General features: G+C 43.8%; 1 protein-coding gene across 3 annotated transcripts in view; it reads right to left on the bottom strand.

Annotated features, from left to right (window-relative positions):
- The window catches only part of LOC141097750 (DNA topoisomerase 1-like), a 77,413-nt gene that overhangs the window by 50,664 nt on the left and 11,426 nt on the right, over nucleotides 1–15,323 (bottom strand). For 2 of the 3 annotated variants that reach the window (XM_073585136.1, XM_073585143.1), the window contains exons 6-7: nucleotides 10,041–10,165; nucleotides 4,771–4,886 (exon numbers count right to left, since the gene is read on the bottom strand). In XM_073585136.1, coding sequence (XP_073441237.1) covers nucleotides 4,771–4,886; nucleotides 10,041–10,165 — 241 coding nt within the window. The remainder of the gene's footprint in view (nucleotides 1–4,770; nucleotides 4,887–10,040; nucleotides 10,166–15,323) is intronic. The other variant, XM_073585152.1, reaches the window with a different exon arrangement.

Raw genomic sequence — 15,323 nt, 5'->3', positions numbered from 1 at the left:
TCCCCCGTCCACGTCTGCCAAGGGACTCTCCATATACAGACTCCCTTTATTCAAATGCCTTTTCTCACATCTGTATGGCCAGCTTAAAGATTACTCCCATCATCACATTGCTACAATATGCCACCACTTTATGAACTGGTGGATCTTTAACCTCTGGGAGCCTCACAAATTCTGAAAAATAAGTGGCTATAGTGCCGATTTGGTGAAAAGTCCTCGTCTAAGTTTTCCTTCTAGGCTGCTGACAGTTCAGGGGAGATGTAGCCAGTCCTCTGCCCTATGGGCTGGCTGAAGTCAACCAGTGTTGCAGCCACTTTTATTTGTACCAATGGGGTCCCAAAAATCATGCATGTTCCTATGGAACAAAACAGGTTCAACATGACCAACTCCCACACCAAGGGGATGTCCATATACAGATCCCCTTATACGGATAGATTAAGTCGCTAGGATATTCCACCACTTTATGTTAACGTTCAGGAGCCCCAAAATCATGAAATTAAGAGGCCATAGTGCAGATTTGGTGATATGTCCTCTTCTAAGTTTCCCCCCCCCAGGCTGTTGCCTGTTCAAGGAACTGCAAATAGTGCCCTCCAACACGGGTGGCTGGGGAGCCAATGAATCTTGAAGACCCTTTTATTTATACCAGTTGGGGGTCACAGAAGTCACAACCCCATAGACCATATAGTGATGGGATGGCATATTCCGATGTTGCATATAGTTCCATCGTGATTGGTGGGAGTTCCAATATAGGAGACCCCTGACTGATCCAGAGAATGATGGTGTCAACTTCGTGACACATCAACCTCGATCTACTAGCCGATCATCAAATTGTAGTAGATCCTTTTCGCTTGAATGGGGTCACTCATCATTTTCTTTATGCAGAATGATAGCTGGGTGTCACGCAGAGTGTAGGACAGGCTAAGTGCAACACAAAGGGATAAGGGGAAGGGGGACCCAACACTAGGGAAGCAAGGAGTAGAGACCCCTAGGGCAGATCCAACGTCCCCATCTGTCCTATTGTCCCTATATAGGTTCCGAACCCATCGCCGAGGAGGATACGTAATCCCCAATTGACCCTGGCTATAAGCCCTGCATTGGGGATAACAGGATGAGCGCTAGTCAATCCTTACTACCACTAAAGACAACTGGGATAGACAAACAAAGCAAGGGAACACTTAGCTTGAGAAGACTGAGAAACACCAACGTCCTCCAAACTCCAAAAAGGATGATAGCCGACTGCTACTGCTCAAAACCTCAACAGGGAAATGCAAATGGAATATCACCCGTGCTTGCAAGCAGCAAGTATATCACTCAGGTCCAGGTGTGGCCATTAGTACCAGGGGTAGATGGCCACTCGTCTGCAAAGCAAACTACTGAGACCTTCTGCAGACAGATGCAGTGCAAAGGTCTGCAGCCTCTGACACATCCGTGACACCAAATCAGTGCCGCACCATCTTCATCCCCAGGATCAGTGGATGTCCCGGTATCTCTTAGCCGTATGCCATCACTATGAGGTGGGAAGACCCACTCAAGTCAAAAGGGCAGAGTAGACCTTACGACTACAGTACAGATCCATATTGTATGGTGCCTCAATTCAGCACAAGAAGATGAGAAACCCCTGTGAGGATAATGAGCAACGTACCCACTGCCTTTTTTAAGAAGCAGGCCTGTAGCTATTTACACGTCTTCTGCTTTGAGGCCGGCGTTACAGAACTCTCAAGACGGTAACGTCATGCATAATGAAATTCGTTGACATTGCTGTGGGGGGGTGCAGTAGCCTTGAGGCTCCGACGCTCGAGGGGGCTCTACTGCCTTTCTGCCACACAAGAGGGCATTATTAGGAGAGACAAAAATAATGGTTTGGGGGGACTGCTGCATATTTTACCGCAAGCTATTCCTCCGGCTTTGGAAGTTACAGTCACTTGCGATTGCATAAATCAGCATTTTAAATGATGGAGGTGCTGCAATCCTCCCTAAAGACGCCAATTTATATTAATCTGTGTAATGAGGCTGTAAATTGCGCTGATCACTGGCTAGTAATTAAGCAGCAAGGAAAACAACATTCAAGATTGCCTGCTGAAGGCGGCCTCAGGCTCTGTATACTCCGGGGGGCTAGAAGGAGGCCTTCACTGAGGCTATAGCTGCTTGTGCGTCAGGAGCTTTTTTGTACAGTTCACCATTTTCTTTTCCGCTTCAACTACTTAATTTAAAAAGTACATACAAAAATTATTAATAAGCCATAAATAAATAACTAATATGACTAATGAAAATAATGTCAATATATATATAAAACAAACATTAGATATATTCGACAAATATTATAAAATATACATCGTAATTATACATTGATTATAACCTTGCAAATAGCCATGATCAAGTCTTATCATTTTTGGTCTACAGCACCAATGCAGACTAATGTATCACCATGGTAAGCCCTGTGCAGTCTGATCTTGCGGTCACATCATAAATGGGTGTTCCGAACTCACTGTTTATCCTTACTGTAGGTTAAAAGGCTGCGGCCCATTTCACACAAGCGGTGCAAAGTGTTGCACCCTCGATAATCTAAGGATGTGCCATCAATATTGCAATATTGCGATCCTGGCGCAGTCACAAAAAAAACAAAAAAACTGCAGTATCAGAGTTTGTTACCATTGCAACACATTGCTCTGCACAGGTGCTGTAGACCCAAAACAACTATTTGCAAAGTTGCTTTATTAGGATCCCAATAATTCCGTTCAAATCCTTCCAACTCCTCTCTCACTTTCTTTAGTTGCGTTACCAAGAAGTAGGAGGTCAGGCTTAAGGGAGGGACATATGGCTGGCTGACTCCCAGTGGTTCTGCAGGTGATTGACAGGTCACCCCCTCCTCCTGTGTACATCAAGTAAGACCTGTCAATCACCTGCAGTGGAGCTGGAAAGAGTCAGACTAGTCTAATCTCTTGCTGTGAGTCCCAGCAAGATCTTTCAAGTACATTTTTCTGAAATGCTGGAGTATTACGGAGCAAAATTTATAGGGCTGCAATTGTGCAGCTAGACTGATTCATGCTGCCCGGGGTTTGGCTTGACAAGCACAAATTAATGCTCAACTATCTTGGCTGCAGATGGAAACTGTAGGATATTTTTAATCAAGATAATTTTCTTATAGGTTACTTATGTAGAAAAGCCAGGTAGGACAGTGTTAAATTTTAGCACTGCAGGTCTTGATTAGATGTGCCTGCCTAGCTTTTTTTTTTACTAAACCAGGGCCTGTGTTCACTAGGTGTGTCAGTCTGCTGAATGAAGGAGTCAAGTGGGCTGCTGGTGAGTGACCAGCCAAGATTCGAGCTGTAGCTGAGAAAGACGTGTAGTCGTCACTCTCTAAGCAGAGACTGCATGGGTCAGCTAGGAAAGCTGAGCAGTCTGTGTTGGAGTTCTAGAGAATTGTGTGGAAGCTGCAGACTGTTCAGTGTTTACTGTGCTCGGAGATGAACACTTCTGTTTGGTGCTGGAGCACAGGATGAAGGGGATACAAAGACTAGTGTGCCTCTTCTGTGTATGAAGTTTGCTCCACAAGAAAGGACTAATCTTTTCGGGTGAGCCCACACAGACATATGTGCCTGTTGAATTTACTGTTTCTTTGCTGCGAGTCCTTTGTGCCCAGGAAAGGCAGATTTTTTTGTTTTTAATTGAATTGAAAAAGTAAAACTGCACCTATTTGGACCAAATAGCATTGCTTGTGTGAATGCTACCTAAAAGAGTGAATCCCTACAATATGCAGAAAGCTTGAAAATGAAGAGACGTGGCGCATGCACACATTCTATAGGACTGACAAATAGACAAGAATGGTGTTCATCCATTTCTGCTGCAGACAAAAAATGCAGGAGATATATAGAGTATAGATATATATATTTTTATTGAATCCAACTGCATAATTTTAAAAGAAGCAGTGGTGGTGCATGCGCAGTGGGGAACCATTCATGGTCCTTGGAATTTATGAGATCACCAAGTGTAGTGTTCATGCAGTTCAAATGCAGAGAAAAAAATGGTGGTATATATTTTTTAATCAAAACAATTTACAGAGTTCCTCATGTGGAGGAATTTGAAAAGAGAAGATGGCACATGCGCTTTAGAGCACCATTCAAGTCTATGGGACAGATGAAAAATATACTTTCTGCATGTGAGATACCATGCACTTGAACATCTCATAAGCAAAAAAAAAAAAAAAAGACTGTGGGATAGGATATTTTTCTGTAAAAAACAAAAAAAAACCCAAAACATTTGTACAGTTGCTTGCCTGGAGGAGTTTGGAAAACAAAGTGCTGGCGCATGCTCACAAAAGCACCAAAGTGCAGGCGCCACCACTGCTGTCTTTAAACTTCTCTGCAGTGAGCACTCAGAATTTTTGTTCCATTGAACCCTTAAAAAAAAAAAAGAAAAAAAAAAAAAAAAAAAAAGGCCTTCTGACATTGGATAACCTCTTTGAACGCTATTCTTTTCCTGTAATATTCTTCAAGGAAGGAAGTGTCTTACGCACGATAAGTGCCAGCGATACCTCCCCATGTCTGACCTCCAGAGACAAAAGTGCAGACTAAGCCACCAACATTGACCCCTCCTAAAAAAAAACCCCACATCTACTGGTGGAAATTCACAGTGGAGTTGCATTACATAAATGGTCTCTGAGCTTGGACCAAGAAGACTATATCTGTACAAACGAAGAACAACGTGAAACCTTTTACACCGTGCGTGAAATCCCCGGATAAATGCGGAAAGGAAGGAATTTAAAAAGCCTTGTACCGTCATAGTAAAACTTCACATCTGTTGGCAGCGGATCATACGGTGGAGCGAACACAGGGCCTTGATGTTCCAGAAATTTCCATTTGACACCGTCTTCATACTTCTCTTCCTCCCACCTGCAATGAATAATATGGTGAAAGCATTATTGCCTTTTTTTTTCCCGGACACCTGCTGGGACACATCTAGAAGACAAACAGCCTCTCACAAAGAGACAAGATAGACTTGGACGGTGCTAAAGCCTTCATTCTGCAGACACATCCGCGGGATATTGTTTCAGATCATTGGCAGGTTCTATACTGTCCGGTGGCAGCTTTCTTTTTTCTTGCATATACATATTTTTATTTTATGAAAATTCCCAAAGCCAAATTCACACAACTATTGCATCACCCAGGGCTCTGGTGCCAGTCATCGGAAGAATTCACGGACATTGTATTTTCCATTTACCAGATACAATACTGAAGTATCATCGCGGTGTTGACAGGCATTTATCTTTGTCTATAAAAACGTATAAACCATCTCTATAAAATAGTGGTGTCTGCTCCCTGTCGACAGCGCCGGCTCCCAGATGACGCCATATTATTTAACGAGAAGATCTGTCAGCTCTTTTGACATATCTGGTTTACAGAAATCTCACTGCCGAGACCCCCTCCTACCACCACAACTATGAACTGATACTTCCCATTCTCTCCTGGCTGCAAGATGGCAGCCAAGACTAACTGAATGGAGTGTCTGGTTGCGCATGCGCCATATTTAAATTTTCAATCACTATGGCACTCACGAAAATAGCCAATGCATTGGGGGAACTTCTGTGGCATAGAGACGAAATGGAAAACAAGGTGCAGGAGCAACCATCCACCCCATTAAACATCTGACATGCGACAAGAAAGTGGATTGCGCCCAGCGGCAGAAAGTCATACACATATGGAAACATTTGTGACCGTCATGATCTGCCGAAGTGCGACACCATTGGAAATAGTTGGCTGAGATTTTAATGTTGTGCAACACCCGTTGCAGGGTAGTCCTACTCTTAGGCTAGGAGTACATGGTGATTTTGCCTGCAAAAGAGGTCTGCAGGCAAAAATTACTTTACGCTACATCGCAGAAAAGAGTTAAAGGAGTCACGTTGCAAACCAAGGAACCACACAAGCAAGTAAAAAAAAATCCAATGCATGCCGAATTTTTGGAAACTTGCTTGTCGTGGTCACATTACCTCAACGATGTTATTCCCTTGTAGCGGTGATCTTTGGCCATGCAACCTGTCACCACGTAGCCCCCAAGCCTTCTCCTACAAGAGTCTTCAAAACCATAGTCTCCCTCAGTTGGAGAATTATGGCAAAAGGACGGCTCCTGCTCTTGGTGCGATCATGCAATACACTGACCATGTTGATATGGACGAGCACCATGTAATAAAGGTTGCACGATTTTCACCACCGGGAATTACACCCGACTACTCAGGGTCGGATTATTGCTCCACACAGTAATCAGCCAATTTCCAGGCATCCAGTTAAGCATTTGTGGTGTGGTGGGTGAGATGTACAAGACGAGGGTCTCAGACATGGGAAATTATTTTCTGCAAGTTTCATTCCTCTTCATAAAAAACAAAAAAAAACGTGTTTGCTTCTTTGTGGTCTCATTACAAGTACAGTACGGTTTGTAAAAAAAGAAAAGAAAAATGTTATAATCAGCTCATCAGTATAATTAGATTTTGTAAACAAATGCAATCAAGCCGCGAGTACAAATGTTCATTGCTTGTTTTTTTGCATTGCATTTTCCAGCCTCGGTCTCCCGAGTATTCGGTTCTGGATGAAGAACTCGTCTTTCTGCCCAATCCTCGGTCCCTATTAGAGGATATAACCGTGAACCAACCTTCCCGATCTGTACGACGTCCATCCGATTCTCCCTCGTCAGGTTTTACTGTAGATCTATAGGACGCAATTCTTTTTACCTCTTGTTCGTCCATGGTACAAAACAGTGGAGAGACATACATATTGGCTTTATAATCTGGAGACAACGGACTGATGCATCAAATGATCAACTAATTGTGCAAAATCATCATTTCCAAGTCTCGGACAAAATGAACTCTTTCCTTAACAGAAAATGAGTTTAATTTAAGGACCTCCAGAGCCTTGATGGATGATGGAAGATCGATCCTGTGTAAGCCTAGATAGATCCACCAGGATCTTCCCCAGGTATCTTGATGGCTTGATACTATCGGGTTGCTGGTTTTCCTCTTCGCCTTGCTCCTTCCATCTTCTGACCACGATGTCCTCTGGTGAGTATTTTAATCCGTGTCGCATGACACCACCATGTGCCATTACCTTTAGCATTTCATTTTTACAGCTTTCGGCTTAATCTCAAGCCATGGTGACTTGATGGATGAATGATCTGTAGGAAGATAAATCTTGTGTAAGCCTAGATAGATCCACCAAGGTCTTCTCCGCCATTACCTTGATCGTATCAATCCATCAGGTTGATGGTCTTCTTTGCCTTGCTCCTATCTTCTGACCACGATGTCCTTCTTCAGTGATTATTTTACTCTTCTACCCTATGAAAATCTCTTGATCAGAGATTAAATGGATTGTATCATGAAGACAAACCATCTCCACATGCCCTATCGGAGTTGATCCTCAATTCATGAACCAAGTTTGGGATGGCTGATTAATCGCCTCTTGGTGAACTCCTACAGCAGACAGGTGACCCTGACATGTTCGGCGGTCATCCCTTTCAAATAAGTTCTTTACCTGCAAATGTAGTTGGATCATTTAGCAGAATGCACAATTATCGGCAGCAAAATTGGGCACATTTGGCCGCACCGCCGGGATGTCCACAAAATTCCCATTCTGCCATCATGACAACTTTTGCTGATGTTCATATATGGAGTTCTCCAGTATAATGCTATAATTTATTGTCCATAGAGTTTTTCCCCCCCCCATCTTTTTACAAGCTACATTTCCTCGCTGTCTTCCAGGTCTCCATTTCCCACCCTTTGAATATGCATGTTGACGAGGTGCCTCTTTTGGAGCTGGAATATTTTGGCACTACAAACAGGAAACCTTCCAAAGGCATTTATTTCTTTGATGTGTGTTGGTGGTATATCTTATTACCTCTAACTTTCTAGATTTGTGTTAAAAAGGTAGTTCGGATGTGAACGGAGGCCAATAAACGCAAAAAAAGGCTAAAAACTGAAATCAGCAGGGGCATAAATTGCCTAGGCAAGAGTGAAGTTTCCAAATGCCAACAGGTAGGCATATTGCAAAAGCCTGACCATAATGTTTTCCCAGCTTATCAATAAAACATTTAATCAGGGAAACGAATCCCATAAGAAGCCACCATTGAGAGATCCGTGTGCCGCAGTCATTTCTTGGATGAGATTTACTCAGCTGCTGAGACAATAGAGGTTGGTGCCAGACAAGTTTCTGGATGTGTGCGCCATTCACTTGCCAGGTAATGCCAGTTCAATTTTCGATGCTGGAAACCTGGCAGCTGCTTGTGCGTCAGACACTGCACCCGGGGGATCGGCGGATTAGAATGGTTAAAGGGGGAAGTACCTTGGGACGAAATGGAACAATTCTGGTTATTTCTCTGCCTGGTTTTACAAGACCTACGAGCATGGAAGAGGATATTACTGTGCACGTATCAGACATCTTCCAACCAATTTTTCCCCTTATGAAGACAAACCGAAGACCTTTTCAGGTCCCGGAGACAACGTTTGGGGCTTTTTTGTCAATTATTCAGCAGGGGAGAGACTGGCACCCTGAAAGTTTGAGGCCAGGGGCTGTGCGGAGAATTTGGCCACACGGCACCAACTTTGCAGGTTCTCAAGCAGTGACTGAAAATGAGGTCTCGTCTACTCTCCACATGATCTGACCACGACGAGGACAACATTTTATTTGGCATTCTATGGGAGCATAAAAATGAAAATAAAATGTTCCGATACAGGAGCCATTCTTCCTAAAAGGTCATCAGGTTTGCATGGTTTTTTTTGGAAGAGTAAAAAAAAAAACCCTCAAAATTGTACAGTGACTTTGAACTTGCATACGAGTCATGCATCCAAAAAAATAATGATTTTTTTCTAGTTCCCCGAGAGCATGTTCGAGGATTTGGCAGGAGAATTAGAAAAGTACAAAAATATCTTGACTTTCATGCATAATTTGCATTAAACTGGAAAAGATGCTTGCAAAAAATCCAACAGGTTTAGTTTCTCCACGATTTGGCTGCATTTATGCAACAGTTTCCGTTTTTACAACCCTTAAAAATGACCATTTTTCACACCCACGTTTTACATCACTTTCTTTACCCAATTTTTAAAAACTGAAAAAAGGTAAAGTTTTATTAATTCCCCCCCCCCCATTGACACTTGTCAATAAATCAATGAAAAACTGATAGATTGTGTGACTCAAATTCAAAAGTAATCTTGTGTCCCTCACCTTAGACTTCTAGAGCCACATCTTCCCCGGGGGGCTGGTGTACATTTCTGTCGTAGCCTACAACACTCAGTGGAGTGAATTGTGATGATTTGTTGGGTGTGTCCGTCCCTCCCGAGCAAAACCCCCATTTATAGAAATCGGCATAAAAAAGCCAAAAGTTAAACTTTTTTTTTAGCAACTTTTTTGATGAATCTGACCCTAAATGATGTGTAATACATGAAACATTTTACAAATCTATCACTGGGGCCAAAGAACTTTAATGAAAGGCTGTTAGCACAAAATGACTGTTCAAACCAAGCACAGGAGCTCAGTGCACCCTTGGGGTGGCCGAGCGGTTCCATTCATATTCCCACCTACTTTTTTCCCATCCGTCTCTGCCCTCTTCTCCTGTAAAGACAGATCTGTCAATCAAGGAAGAGGAGGGCAAAAGATAGATGGAGAACACATGGTTGCAATCCTACCGAGGGTGCACTTAGCGCATGTACTAGGTTTGAACAGTCATTTTGTGCTGTCAGACTCAGTTTGCAATATCTATAAAAAAAATTAATTTTTTATAGTTTTGTGGTCTTATTTGGGGCTCTCAGATACCAGAGCCTACACTCTGGACAGTGGGATGCTGTATGGCTGCTGTAGACCGGTGTGGGATCCAGATGGTTCTCTCGTTTGGCAGGATAGGAGGACCGGAGTAGGAAGTATAGGTGCCCTAAATCTAATTTTGCCCATAAAGAGCTACCGGCCGCACATGAGTAAAAACAACAATAACTCTTGGACTAGATGGGAACTTTGGGAATGCTAAAATTTGCAATTTCCCCATTTCATACACAAATGGATTATGGTCTTTACCATCTCCATCGCGCCTGCTCCTCCTCTTCCTTCTTCTTCACCTTGACAGCAATGGCCGCTTCCTTTTCCTCTTTGGTATTCTTCAGCTTATTATGACCCTCATTCTTCACTTTCTTTATATTTTTCTTAAAAAATAACATAAAATTCGATGTCAGGAGGAGTGTAATGAACTTAGCTGGTAGACTTTACGACAGCCATATATCCCAATGGTTCTGTTATCTGGGCACTTTCAGCCTCCCCTCCATCCTTCACCGTCCCCCATACATTTTTTATAGAGGTAAGAATACAAGTCGCCTCATCAGTGAAAAGTGTAAAATTGAAGACGACTGGTTAAAGCGAGGCATCTCGGCTGCTGTATGGCCCCTGGAGACGCCCGCCATCAATCTTTATTCACAAGGAAAAAGCAACGTCGTGATCTGGAAGGAAGACTGACAGCCCAGGAACACTGGAGGCGAAGGGGCGATGAGCAATTACACGAGCACACAGTGTGTGGGGTAATTTTGGTTTCCTCCCATTTCCTAAAGTGGAGCAGAATGGCCCCATAGTACGGTGTATCACGAACATATTCGATAGGCTTCCTGCACAATTTTTGGAATGGCTCCATTCACTTCTATGGGAGCAGTAGTGCACACCCCAGTCATTTATGGGTCTATGGGAGCGGTAGTACACACACGTAACCACCCCAATCATTTATGGGTCTATGGGAGTGGTAGTGCACACCCCAATCATTTATGGGTCTATGGGAGCAATAGTACACACACGTAACCACCCCAATCATTTATGGGTCTATGGGAGCGGTAGTACACGTAACCACCCCAATCATTTATCGGTCTATGGGAGCAGTAGTGCACACTTATGACCACCCCAATCATTTATGGGTCTGTGGGAGTCGTAGTGCACACCCCAATCATTTATGGGTCTATGGGAGCAATAGTACACACACGTAACCACCCCAATCATTTATGGGTCTATGGGAGCGGTAGTACACGTAACCACCCCAATCATTTATGGGTCTATGGGAGCAATAGTACACACACGTAACCACCCCAATCATTTATGGGTCTATGGGAGCAATAGTACACACACGTAACCACCCCAATCATTTATGGGTCTATGGGAGCGGTAGTACACACACGTAACCACCCCAATCATTTATGGGTCTATGGGAGCGGTAGTACACACACGTAACCACCCCAGTCATTTATGGGTCTATGGGAGCGGTAGTACACACACGTAACCACCCCAATCATTTATGGGTCTATGGGAGCGGTAGTACACACACGTAACCATCCCAATCATTTATGGGTCTATGGGAGCGGTAGTACACACACGTAACCACCCCAGTCATTTATGGGTCTATGGGAGCAGTAGTGCACACACGTAACCACCCCAGTCATTTATGGGTCTATGGGAGCGGTAGTGCACACACGTAACCACCCCAGTCATTTATGGGTCTATGGGAGCGGTAGTACACACACGTAACCACCCCAGTCATTTATGGGTCTATGGGAGCGGTAGTACACACACGTAACCACCCCAATCATTTATGGGTCTATGGGAGCAGTAGTGCACACTTGTGACCACCCCAATCATTTATGGGTATACGGGAGCGGTAGTGCACACTTGTGACCACCCCAATCATTTACGGGTCTGTGGGAGCAGTAGTGCACACTTGTGACCACCCCAATCATTTCCGGGTATACGGGAGCGGTAGTGCACACTTGTGACCACCCCAATCATTTACGGGTCTGTGGGAGCAGTAGTGCACACTTGTGACCACCCCAATCATTTATCGGTCTATGAGAGCAGTAGTACACACACGTAACCACCCCAATCATTTATGGGTCTTTGGGAGCGGTAGTGCACACTTGTGACCACCCCAATCATTTATAGGTCTATGGGAGCGCTAGTGTACACTTGTGACCACCCCAATCATTTATGGATCTATGGGAGCGGTAGTACACACTTGTGACTACCCCAATGTTTGATGCGTCTATGGGAGTGGTAGTGCACACATGTGATCACCCCAATCATTTATAGTTCTATGGGATAGGTAGTGCACACGTGTGACAGCCACTCCCATACACAGTGCATAGATTACCTCTCCATTCCCACAGAGGACACGGGATCCTCAATCTCTGGACCGGCAGCAGTCCCAATGGTTAGACATGCACCCATCATACATTTAGCATTCATCCTGTGGATAGGTAAAATATCTGGTTTGTGGGATAACCCTACAAGTCCCCTATAGAAGAAAAAAAACAAGGACACAAGATAGAAAGGAAAACTTTTGTGACTATTTTGTATTAGGACCCGTGAGCTCCACATAAATCTTCTGCACTTCCATCATATTTAATCCTTTGTTGCAAGTGTTCAGAGATGGTACCACAGTGCATGGACTGGCTGGTGGCTCTCCCAACCAGAGTGAGGGCCGCCGCTCAGGTCGGGAGAGCCCATGGCCAGTCCATGCAGTGTGGCCCGATTTATGTGGCCGTCTGACTGCGCCCTAAGGAATATTATAAAAAATGCCAAAACTAATCCTGCCCGGAAGGCACCATTTTTTAAAAAAAATTTTTTATAGACACTCTTCCTTATTGAACATAAGTGGTTTTATCTGCAGTCTAAGAGCTTGGAAACAAACAGCTAAAGAGCTCTGGGGGAAAAACGGCGAGCACCCGTCTGTAGCGTCACGCTTCCAGCCATTAGGGGATATAAACCGTTCTTGTGCACTGCAATCTTTTTTTCCTACATTGCTTCCCTAATGCAGTCAGTCCGGCTTGTACTCGTTACATGAATACCTGCAAAACACGCAGCCATTAATCCAAAGTGTTGAAAACGCAAAGCACAATATTAGTTCAAAAGGTAAAAATAAAGAATATTCTGCACAAACAACGCAAGAGCCGTAATGGCTGTGCCTTGTAGGTTGTGTTTTAATAGAGGCACAGTTTATCTTGGACGGAAGCCTTTTTTGCAGGCGGTAAGTGCTCCGTCACCCGCCCAATTACATCATCACCCTTCAAATTTCCGATTTTTCTTTTTTGTCCGTTCCCTTTGTTACGCATGATGGCACTAAACAGTCGCTTGTTTGCCTATTGTTCGCTTTCATTAACCTGCGACACTTTACCATTTCCATCTCTTTACACAATATGTTATGTGATATTTGTAACTCAACGTCCCGAATTCTGCATTGTTCTACCCGGGGTGCAATTGTTAACACTGCTTTATAAAAGGGGTTAGAATGGCAATCTCTTACACTGCACTGGTAAGTGAAGAGGCTTTATGCTAAAATAAAAAGCATTTTACACCAATGTATTTAACTACTGCTGTCAGTATTCTTCCAAAATGCCAGGATAAACGCACACACAAAAAAAACCCCCAAAATAGGGGTCGTCCATATAAAATGTAAAGGGAGTGTCTACTTTAGAATATCAGCATTCTAAGACACAGGAATTGAAAAATATGGCTGCTTTCTTCCAAAATATGGCGCCACCCTTGACAACAGGTTGTGGGTAGTACTGCAGCTGAAGCTCTATTAAAGTGAATGTAGCTGAGCTGGAAAACCACACAACTAGTGGTGTCACTAGATCTTATGGGCCCCTAGCAAAATTTAGACCTGGATCCCCAACCTGTATGTTGGTAGGATGTAAGGGCCCTTCTATATCCTATAAAGACATATGCATTTGTCCTCCATCCTGACCTCTTCTAGTAATAATGTTTTCCATCCTGGGCCCTTCCTAGTATAATGTTCCCCATCCTGGGCCCTTCCTAGTATAATGTCCCCCCATCCAGTGCCCCTCCCTATAATAACGTCCCCCCATCCTGTGCCCCTTCCTGGTATAATGTCCCCAATCCTGGGTCTGTTATGAATAAGTCACCGCAGGAGGCAAAAACAGAAATACTAGCCAAGTCCAGAAAAACAGAGAAGTTAGCAGCTATCGGATTGCAGAGCCCTGAACCTAACAATAACAACTAGCAGTAGCCGTGGGGGGTTCCTACGCTGCCCTAGACCCCTCGATCACAGCCGGAGAACTACATAGCCTAAAGACAGAAAGAGAAATCTAAACTGCCCCAGAGCAGACCCCAAAGCAATAGGCAGCCCCAACATATAATGACGGTGAAGCAAGATGAAAAAACACTCACACAGATAGAAAGATAGGCTGAGCAAATGATGGGGCCCAAGCTAACTAAATAGGACAGAATAGAAAAGCTGCTGTCTGCAATCCGCCAAAACCCTCTCAAAAACAAGAGCCAACAGACTGATAGGGAAAAAAGCCCTGAAGACGCTAGGCTTCAAAAAGACTATATCAGTACTCAGGTATTATCTGAAGACAGAGCAAAAAGGAATTCAGCTCACCCAGCAGGGAAAGGCAGAAATCCAGAAAAACAAGGCAAAACAAAACGGAAACACAAATGCAAAAAGTAGAGCAGAAAACTTAGCTTTTGAGGAGCAGGAATCAGACTGGTCTCCAAGAATCCCTCAGAGTAATCACCCGCAAGGCAGAAGGGCGTCAGCTGCCTTATATCCAGTCAGCAATCCCAGTCACCCAGTCATCATCATTATGCTCAGGTTCTTTGTAATCAGCCTCACTACCTTCCTTCACCAGAAGAGGGAGTTCATCAGACCTCAATGGTGAAGGGGAAAATGAACTCACAACATGGGTCGCTTCCTAGTATAACGTCCCTCATCCTGGGCCCCTCCCTATAATGTCCCCCATCTTGGGCCCCTTCCTGGTATAACTTCCTCTATCCTGGGCCCCTTCCTGGTATACTGTCCTCCATTATTGGTCACTTCCTAGTATAATTTCCCCCATCTTGGTATACTGTCCCCCATCCTGGGTCCCTCCCTATAATAATGTCCATCATCCTAGGACCCTTTCGGGTATATTCAGACAAAAAACAAACAAAAAAAAAAAAAAGAAGAAGGAGTATGACCCGGTGATGAAGAATCGGCTGCACCTTCAGAGGTCTTATTGATATAAAGCTTCCATTTTATTGAGAAATAATTTAGAAAAAAAAATGTACAAAAAAGCACAGTTACATGCAGTCAGATCAAACCAGTGAACATCTGGAACAACATTTTTTGGCCTATAACAAAGGACTTAGTCATGGTCTGATGTGACCTCTGAAAGTGCAGCAGCGGATTCTTAATCGCCGGGTCATATATTTTTTGTCTGGATTTTGTTGCTCAACGGACAGATCCCTGGGGTGAGACGAGGATGGGGAAGTATTTTTTTTTTTTTTCTTATTATAAGCTTCGGGTATATTGTCCCCGATCTAAGGCCG

This window comes from Dendrobates tinctorius, unplaced genomic scaffold, assembly GCF_039654945.1.
Source record: "Dendrobates tinctorius isolate UK_male_01 unplaced genomic scaffold, ASM3965494v1 ptg000009l, whole genome shotgun sequence".
Taxonomy (NCBI): domain Eukaryota; kingdom Metazoa; phylum Chordata; class Amphibia; order Anura; family Dendrobatidae; genus Dendrobates; species Dendrobates tinctorius.
This window is presented reverse-complemented; position numbering and strand designations above follow the sequence as displayed.